The following is a 10,635-nucleotide window of genomic DNA, read 5'->3' as shown; positions in this document are numbered from 1 at the left end:
TGCAAAGATGAACCGATTTGATTTTGGGTGCAAGAGGTCAAAGTTATTGTTATTTCGACCGAGCGGTGGTGTATTACCGCGACCTAACAGTTATTCCCCGACTAGACCCCGATTCCACCCAAACGTTGACCAAATCGCGCTATGCTAAATCAATGATGGAAAGGACACAACGACTGGGATAGATGAAACGACGCAAGGGGTACAGTTCTCAAGACCTCCGGAGGAGGATATAATTACAGTGGGGGAGAAAAGGGGTAGATTACAAGGTAGTGAGGTAAAGGCACAGAAGAGATAGGCACTTAATTACAATCTTATTTTATCCCAGACAGACCACAGACAAACGGGACAAGGCTGACTTACACAGGGATTGATGGCAGGAAGGGACAGGTAGTCGATAGCACAAGGTGCACCTTGGCTCGGGGACAGGATCAAGCACGGTCCAAGAGATGCAGGGAGGTCTCACTGCGCTCGGAAGGGACGTCTCTCTTGCTTCAAGCTCAGCGCGCATCTGACGTCACCTCCCTCTTCCTGCGCATGCTCAGCGGGGAGCGACACGCCCTCGGCTGGTTGGCTCCGCCCCAGATGGGACCGGTCCGCCGCTCCCATTGGGTGCGGGGGTTACCGGGCTCCGCCCTTGACGAGGAGCTGACAGGGAGCCCCTATTTGGTAACCCCGTCGAGCACATGTTCGATGGCGGCTCGCTGGGGAGGCCTCATGCCCTCCCAACACCCCCTACCAACCAAGCCGGAGTGAGGACGCGCACTCCCTGTGCACGCCGCCGCCGTTGCTGTTGTTGTTGTTGTTATTGTTGTTGCTGAACCGTGAGGAAGAGCTGCGGGGAGGTATTGGGAGGTCCTAAATTTCCTAACGGTGCCATACAATCACATTCTGGTGCAACGAAGGGTCAGAATTAATGGAAACGAGTCCTTAACTGACATAGACTAAGAATAACTAGCAAGATGTCCTATAGTTGTCTTACATGAGATGCGGTGAACCTGGGCACGACATTTAATGGGGGAAATAGGGGGAGGTCGGGTCTACAGAGTGTTGTTTACAGAAAATGGGACTAGGGAATGGGGGATTGGGGATAGTTGGGAAGTATTGAGGAAATAGGGGAATATTTACAAGCGGATATGGATGGATGCAAATCCCATATCCGCAACAATATATATATATATATATATATATATATATATATATATATATATATATATATATATATATATATATATATATATATACACGTGTACACACATATACAGTGCTTTCAGAAGGTATTCACCCCTCTTGACTTCTTCACATTTTGTTATATATACACACATATGTTAAGTAAAAATCCTGTTACCGTGATCATTTGTGAACCAGAGATGGTACAAGTATGTCCAGTATTATGATGCAAAGATGAACCGATTTGATTTTGGGTGCAAGAGGTCAAAGGTCAGAGTCTGTAATCGGTTTTCGTTGCCGCGATAACTTAAGAACGGCTGAAGGGATCCAAGTCAAACTTCATACAAGTATGTCCAATGATGTAACAATATGGGTGGAGGCGTATCAGTCGACATCGAAGAGTGCCGGTCCAGTTGGTTCTGGTATTATAGATACATAAGTTTACTGACCGAGGGTCAACTACTCTTTTCTTGCCACATGTGCAAAATACATGGTAAATACACTATCCTGCTATCGCCACATCAGCCTTCAATTTCTAGTTGCACAAATCGTTCATATACTGTAATGGGCATGCCATTCATGTCAGTGTGTTTGCGTCTACGCCTTCGTCATGGTTCTGCTTATTACTTGATTGTCTTTAATAAAATGATTATGAATTCTTCATTTAACCAATTGCATTTGAATTAGTTGGACCCACCCTAGGGTGGGTAAACAGCTTGTGTCACAATAAAATGGCATTGAACAAAGGAGTCTGTTCGTATCTTAACTTTGTGCAGGCTGGGCCTGTTTTCAAGTGTTCTTTCAGCTTCTTCACCGTCTGTAGTTGCTCTTCCTCTCCAGGTTTGCTCTTCCCACTTCTTTTGAATGCAGCACATGGTTGCAGGTAGCATCATGTTTTGCTATGCATTATGTTTTGCACTCTGTCAAAGCGTCTTTGGGCTCCCTGAAAAGCGCGATATAAAATAAATGCATTATTATTATTATTATTATTATTATTATTATCATTTGCTGGGGGTGAGAGCCATGCCACTGATGCAGTGCCCCCTGTAGGTCAGAGCAGGAATTTGTAATTTGTTCTGGGTGCTCGCGGTAACTCACCTACTCTTCTCGAAGGACACGGAAGGATGTCCACCAACGAATGCTGGCAGATGGGACTTAGTTTTTAACTGACATATTTCCTCGCCATTTCCAAAATTATTTTCAATTTGACAAGGGGTAGAAGGGAGATTGAAAACAAGCCACCCAAATCTCCGTGATATTCCCTCCCTTAACCCTTAGATGCAGGCGTCAAAAATCCTACATAAACGCAGCCATTGAGCCTCGGAGGCCCAACGGATGTATTCGTGTAATGTTTTTTTTGTTTGTTTTTTTTATCGATTTTTTTTCTTTCATATCTTTTTTCAATCCAAGTCGATGCTCATGGATGTGTATTTGTTTAGAAAATGTGAATCATTGATCCTATTAGTTGGAAGAATCCCATACAAGTAATTAATCTTTTCTTTTTTTTGGCAAAAAAAATTTCACGTTCTTGGTTTTCCAACTTTTTTTTTTCTATAAAAAGTTGAGGCTCATGGAGGAATATTTGCTCAAAAAATATGATTCACCAATCCTTTTATTTAGAATGTATATGTCGACAACTGTCAAAAATCCGACACCTATGCAGCCATTGGGCCTCGGAGCCCCCACGAATATATTCGTGTAAAGTTTTTAAATTTTCATATTTTTGTCACCGAATTATTTGTAACCAAGTTATAGGAGCATATAATGAGGCTCATATCAAGAAAATAATGATATAACATCGTACAACATTTATGCAGGGCCTCGAAGGCCCCAGGCCTGCATTCGTGTCAGATTTTCGGGTTATAAGTGAAGAATGAAGATTTTTCCCACGAGCCCGAATTAATTTTTTTTTTTTATGTCACCGAGTTTTGTGTAACAACATGAAAGTCGGTGAAAATGAGGCTCATTCCAAAAAAAAAAAAATTGTACAGCATAGTTTTTGCAACAAAAAAAAAACCTTGTGGGCCTCCGAGGCCCAATCACTGCATCCGAGGGTTAAGGATGTGAAAGCTATACTACAGTATTTACCGCAAAGGAAGAAAATAAAGGATCATTTGAACATGAAGATGCGGCATGACCCCAAAAACGTGGCATTCGTAGCTGTAAACCGTATAAAGGTGTCGATTGTTTCCTCCAATGATGCTCCAGACGAGTTTGGTGAAAATTCAGTTTCCATGTCCAGGAGCGGGAGATGGAGTACAGTTCAATTGGCTTGACAGTACTGACAGCTAGCTCCTATCTCAGGGGACTTCACCTTGGTTTGATTCTTGCCCACCTGCTTTGCAGCTCTCCACCTGGCAACCTATCATCTCGGTCACTTCTTCCTTTTAACGGTGTCTGTGGCATCAGCTGTGTCCACTACCCAAGCGATGCTACCGGTTGCTTGGTGAAAAGCCAGCAGCTAATATGCTACCTTATATTTTGGCAGCAATGACATGAAGCACAGCTTGGCACTGGCTTGTGTGGATACAAGTCATTAAATGATAATACGACGGCGCTTAATCCTCAAGGATGCTGCTTTCCATTCGCCGGTCTGCAGCCTTGCACCGTCATGCTGGAGCAACCTGGTTGGCGTGGAGGTTCACACAAAATGAGTTTTTGAACACGTTTTGCATCCCAGGCAAACCAAACCTTAAAATATCACAATTGAGTATTCCTTCCCTTCCAAAGTCCTGTTTTGATTCCCCTTGAGATCCGATGAGAATTTTAGCAGATTTCACGAGAACATTTTTTTTTTAAGTCTCACCCCAAAGGGGTTTGCGAGGCTATTGTTACGCCCCTGTCTGTCTGTGTCCACACCTATATATTTTCACTTTTTTTTTCTCTCTCTGCAACCGCTTCATATAAGAGGGACTCCGCATGGAGAATATTTTATTGACAACTCTGACGTCATAGGTCACATGGTATAGCAGCCATATTGGATTAAAGACAAAAATTTGGACATGTTCTCCGAAACCACTCTTTTTTTTTTTTAATACTTGGGGTAAGGCTCATAATAGAGCTGACACAAACACAAGCACACACACACACTTGATGTGCAGCCATTGAGCTCAAGTGCCATCATTTACCATCACTTTCCGGGATACTCTGGATATGAGCGACGTCATAACAATGGCGCTGTTTTTCTCACTATACTCAGCAGGGTATTTCCTCCCCCCCCCCCCCCCCCCACCCCTCCCATGGGTGCCACCCCGTGGGGATTGTCCATGCTCTATCGGTCTATCCTTTTCAAGCAAGAAAGCAGCAAGTACCATTTTTAAAGTCTTTGCTATGACTCGAACTGGTCCAAACCGGATGGATGTTTTTTAGGAAAGACCATCTCCTTACCGGATGGTCGTTGGCTCCCTTTGGTAACTCATCTCCCCTTTCCCAGGTGTTGTTTTTGGTCCTGGCAGGGTGTCACCGTCACTCTCCCCACTAGCATAGCTAGTGAGGGGTGTCGGTTTAGTCGCCGACAAACCGACCACACAGTAGTTAGCACTGGGTTACATGTTACCAGTGGCAGACCCAAAAGACTGACCTGACCAGAACGAAAACACTGAACTTCCCATGAACTTCATCATCATCAACTTCCCATTGGGTATATAGGGTGATAACAATGACGTCATCCATGAAGTGGTATTCCACTCATAATTGGTTGAATCAAAATCCTTATCCAGAAAATGTGAAACTTCATATATCTGATCTACGACCCGATGTGAGTGAAGAGTTAAATTTATGAAGTCATCAGTCACGTCGTCTGGCAGCCATATTGGATTGAAGATAAAAACTTTTAAAACTTCTCCAGAACTGCTTAACCGATCGATACGAAACCTCATGGACATTATGGACTCGCCATAGGAAATATAGTTTGGAAATTTTTATTCATGCAATTTAGGCTTAATTTGCACAAAAATGGTCATTAAATATCCTAAGAATCCATCCATAATCAACTAGGTGTTATTCATAGAATACTTGCCCTGCACTGTCAACTTGTTGCAAGCCAACTCTTGTTTTTGAACATTTTTTTTCTTTGATCCAATATGGCTGCCAGACCACGTGAGCGATGACATCATAAATTTATATTCTCTAATATAATTGTTGCATAGATCATGCTCAATACATTTCAAACATATCAGACTAAGCGTTGTACCTGTCGAATTATGACGTCATAATTATGGCACCAATTAACAACACCTGTTCCGCATCTGGAGTTCTTTACAATGAGCCATGTTTAAATTTTTTCCATGGAGTGGTTTCAGAGATAGAGGTGGGAAGTTTTTCCAAGATGGCGCCTGTATCACGTGACCTATGACGTCATAATAAAAATCTTCCACAGGAGGATGCCCTCCTATGGTGAAAATTTCATGTCAATCGGACCAACGGTTGCTGAGAAAATGAATTTTTAAAATGCAGACACGACACGCATACGCACAAGAATGCTTAACCCCACTTTCGCTTCGCAAGCGCAGGGTAATAAAGCTATGGATAATGACAATGTATGTGACATAATAGGGTGCATGGATGATGTGGGTAGATGGGCCATAATAGTACCGTGTTCACTGTTCAGGTATCAATGGTATTTTCGAGAAGCGAGGCAATGCGCTCTATGAGTTCCGTTCTCGTTTCTTTTTGTCACGCCTTGCTGTTTTGTTCCTGCAACGGAATACTAGTCATTGTTATAGCTTGTGTCGGTCTGCGACAGCAGACAAAATAACAATCGATTTCATTAATTTGATGGAGTGAATAAAAGTTGATAAGAGTGAACAAAAGGGTTTAGTCAAAATCCATTATCCACCCCTCTTGTGGTGTTAATGCTCGAAGGACAAGCCAAACCTCATTTTGCACGGCAGCAAACGTAACTCTTACATAAACTATTAGTTGATAAAATCCATTGTTTGGAGTTCCTGTCCTCGTTCATAAAATCCATTGTTTGGCGTCTCATTGTTTGGCGTCCCATTGTTTGGCGTCCCATTGTTTGGCGTTCCTGCCCTCATTCTTGCCTTATGTTGCTGTGACCCCAAGGTTACAATCCCACTTATTACCCTGCGCTCGCGAAGCGAAATGTAGGGTTAAGCATTCGGGTCCGTCCGTACGTCGTACGTACGTGTCTGCATTTTAAAAATTCATTTTCTCGGCAACCATTGGTCCGATTGACATGAAATTTTCACCATAGGAGGGACTCCTCCTGTAGAATATTTTAGTCAATATTATGACGTCGCAGTTCACGTGGTACTGGCGCCATCTTGGAAAAACCAAAATACTTTGCACCTCTATATCTCAAAAACCGCTGCACAGAAATAATTGAGACAGGTCTCATTGCAAAGAACTCCATGCGGAATAACATATGTGAATGATGATGTCATAGGTGCCGCCGTTATGACGTCATAATTCGACAAGTTAAAAAACTTTATCCGATCAGGATGAAATTTGTTGAGCATCTTCTCGATATAAATTGATGCAGAAATAAAATAATGACGTCGTAGGTCACATGGTTCGGACGCCATATTGTTTTGAGTGAAAAACCACTAAAATCCAATTTTCTCCTAAACGACTGAACAGATCGAGGCCAAACTTTGCAGGCAGAATCGCATACCCATGACGAACAAAAAAAGTCAGCGAGAACGACGTCATGCATCGCATGGTTTCGGAGTTATGATGTTTTTAAGCATAAACTTTTAAAACCAAGCTCCTCCCTCATTTGTGATCCCATCGAGGGGAAACTTCACAGATGTGTTCAGCATATCAGTCTACCAAAAGAACCTTTTGGAATTTGCGATAGGTCACGTGGTTTGGCAGATATAAATAATTAAACGAAAATATTTAAATTTTTTATAACTTGAACCGCTTCATTGATCGACGTGAAACTTTCTATTTTCGTAGAGGTAATGAAGTGTAACATGTGTGCAAAATTTCAAGATGATTGGATGTACGGTCTGGATGCTAGAAGTTGTTATTGCATGAAGAAGAAGAGTCCTCTAGAGTGGGCATGGAATTAATTATCACACTGCACATCACGAGCGGGCAAAGTACGGAGCGACCTCACGGGGTCATTTTGACCTCAAATAAAATTCTGATTTCAGATTTGTCAATCGCTGAGGTATATTAACACACGATGAAAACAGATTTGGCCAAATTCCAACGATTTTTGACGAAAATATAACATTTGTGTATGCATTTCAGTAAAGCAAAGTGTGTGCCATGTCAGCATTTTAAAAATGGAAACGTGGTTGATTGTAAAGAACTCCATATGGGGAATAGGTGCTGTTAACGATGACATCATTGGTGCCACAATTACGACGTCATAATTCGACAGGGACAACGCTTAGTCTGATCTGTTTGAAATTTATTGAGCATGATCTATGCAACAATTATTTAGAGAATATAAATGTATGATGTCATCGCTCACGTGGTCTGGCAGCCATATTGGATTTTAAAAAAGAAGAAGAAACGTTCAAAAATAGAAGAGTTGGCTCACACCAAGTTGACTGTGCAGGGTAGTATTCTATAAATACCATCTAGTTGTAGTTATCTGTTCCTTTCGTTTCTCCTATTGTGCTCGTTAGTGTCTCCAGTTCCCAAAGGGACTGGAGAGGCTATTGCAATTGCGTGTGTCAGATCTACTGTAATATAGATCGTCCATCCTCAGATCTACTGCAATCTACATTTCCCACTGAGGCTCCGATTCAACTTGAAGCTGCATGTGCACGGTGTGCTTCTTTTTGAAGCCTTATACACTACACGAGAAGAAGAGTTAAACTTGTTCTCAAGAGAGAAAAGTACCAGTATTCAATTCTCATGCCGTTTTGTCAATAATCTTACCTCTTGTGCACCAGAACAAGAGTTTTAAAATAGGTATTTCCCACAACATAAAGTATCTAGTAACCAGCAAGAAATTTTAATCCGCACCTCATTTGACTTCTCATTGATGCACACACACTACGGTAGACCTGAACTGATGAACACCATTGCACTCTCTCACTGCGATTTATTTGGCATTAGATCACGTTGCCTTTGCTTACTCATGCTGGAGAAGCTCTAAAATCGAAATTAGAGTTATGAACTCCACCATGACCCGAGGGTCCTCCACCCTTGTGATCTTCTCAGAGATGTTTAAGTACTGCATTGTGATGAAAAGCCACCAATCTTCTCAACTTCCCCACACATACACCTCCATCTACTCTCAGTGGTGAGATATATACCAAACAGCCATTATTGCTCAAAATTGAGTTTCTCAACTCTATTTTGTGCCGAAAAGATGAATAATCGTTTGCATTCATCTCCAAAGCTTTCAGGAACATTGGAATCTCCCGCGATGAAGCTAACTCCAAGGGCCTTTCACTCACTCACCGCAGGCAGGTTGGTGGTCTTTCCGTCTTCTACCGACTCCTCTCTGGCCTTGCCTCCCCCCCCCCCCCCCCCCCAGCTCTCTCTGGGCTCTGTCCCCCAAATATTCCTACAGGTCGCACAAGATCTGCCTGCAACCCTTTTCTGGTGAAACTGCCAAAATCAAGACTCTCTGCTCACCTTCACTCTTTTATTCCTCTTTTCTCCCGCCTCTGGAACAAACTCCCTCACTCTCTTCAATCCCACTCCTCCCTCCAGGTCTTTAAAACAGCTGTTCACCACCATCTCTTATCTTCTCCCATCCAAAACCTTGATCTTTTCTACCCCCGTTAATACATCCCAAATCCACCTCTTTCAATCCCTGACTTCATTCCTGAAATTCCTAGAAGTGTGAATTTGTTTTATACTGTGTACCCATTCCCTCCCCCCCCCCCCCACAACCCCCCACCTTCCCCCAGTCCTCTCCCTTCCACAGATCTCCCGATGTCTCTGTTCTCTACTGTTGTGCTTGTGTGCTTCCCTCTCTCTCCCCATCTTGTCTCGTCCTCCCTTTATTGTTTTATGTGTCCAATTATGGTTTTTTGTATTTAATGTGCTAGCTCTTACATGAGCCTCGATCTTGTATACAAAACAAAACAAAACAAAAAACACAAAAAATGTGCATCTCCTCGAGTACAATGGTGTCAACTACAAGACCAAAGCATCTTAAGCAGTCCCTAAGAAGATAGCTTAAATAGCTTCCCGATCTCCCAGGGCCACTACGAGCCACTAGCCAAGACCGCAACAAGTTTAACCGCTACCCAGGAACTGTGACTGGAAACAACCCAGAACCGAGGACCATTATTCATCTTAACCCAGGACCCAGAGTCCAGGATTGAAGACATTGAAGTTTGTTGACTCCTGGAGCAATAACAGTTCATGACACAAAGTATACAAACATAGACCATGCACCCACCGCCGTCTCCATAGGTTTCAACTCCATGCCCATCCTGCAGACCGTGTGCCCAGGCGCCCTCGTACCGCGCACCGCTCGCCAGGCAAAGTCGAGCTCCGTACCGACCCTTGAGACCGTTGGACCACTCTCCCCGGTAACACCAGCGGGATTTGTTCTCGGCGCCCAAGCCGTGCCGCCGACCCTGCGACCACTCTCCTGCGAAGGTGTTACCGCTGGGCCACGTGTAGACTCCCAGCACCTCAAAGCCGTGACTCCAACATCCCGCAAACTCTCCTTGGCCATGAGGACCGGTACAGATGCCCCGGCCATGCGCTTTGCCATCTTCCCAGCCACCGCAATACACTCCCCCATCGTCAAAGTCAAACCGTCCCCCGTTCATGCAGGCATGGAATTGCTGCAATTAACCACGCGACTTCCTCTGGGAAACGTGTACTCTACTTCATTCTCTTGTTTCTCTGAACACCACCTGTCCCTTCCCTCTCGTGTTCACAAATACCTCTGGTGTTAGGTCTCCATACCCGTTTTCCACTTGTAAAAAGTGCTTTCTGCAATCTTTTGACCCCTTTGTCTTGGGCTATGGGTGATCTTTGATATGATTTGGCCACAGTACTGGATCAGCCCTTTCTAGGGTTAAAGGGGGGACAGGTGGGGTAGTGTTACGGAGCAATATGCCTGGAACAACTTTAATTATTTATTTAATTCTCTCCAACTTCTCCCTCCCCTCTCCTTAGCCGCTCACACCCCTCAGTCCTACCCCCCATGTTTTGCACCCCTCCACAATATATATGCACCTATACTGCACCTCCACTATTTTTTTTTTTTTACCTCTTCAACCTTATATCAAAAAACATCATTTTGTCTCTTCCTCACTCACAACATCTTCACACCTTGCACCTACACTCTCTTCTGACGTCACCTCCCTTTGACCGTGTCCACCTTACCTTGACCTCTCCATACCCCTCCCAACGCCCTTCCACCTAACTCACCTTCCCCCTCCCCACATCAGCTGCCCCCTCCGCGCGTTTACTCGCTCTTCGTCTTCTTCACCTCAATCCTCACCTATTTCGCGTTCCCTCACCTTAAGCTCGTTCCTCCACGTGCCCACGTTTCCTCACCGTCGCCTTCCC

General features: G+C 43.8%; 1 protein-coding gene across 2 annotated transcripts in view; it reads right to left on the bottom strand.

The window, feature by feature from the left end:
- LOC137427103 (junctophilin-1) overlaps positions 1–10,004 on the bottom strand; it is a 44,708-nt gene extending 34,704 nt beyond the window's left edge. For both annotated transcript variants that reach the window (XM_068116279.2, XM_068116278.2), the window contains exon 1: positions 9,509–10,004. In XM_068116279.2, the coding sequence (XP_067972380.2) occupies positions 9,509–9,887 (379 nt within the window). In that variant the 5' untranslated portion in view covers positions 9,888–10,004. The remainder of the gene's footprint in view (positions 1–9,508) is intronic.
- Between the last annotated feature and the right edge of the window lie 631 nt (positions 10,005–10,635).

This window comes from Myxine glutinosa, chromosome 5 (assembly GCF_964187855.1).
Source record: "Myxine glutinosa chromosome 5, kmMyxGlut1.1, whole genome shotgun sequence".
In the NCBI taxonomy this organism is placed as follows: Eukaryota; Metazoa; Chordata; class Myxini; order Myxiniformes; family Myxinidae; genus Myxine; species Myxine glutinosa.
Note: the sequence above shows the minus strand (reverse complement) of the source record. Positions and strands in the feature narration are given on the sequence as shown.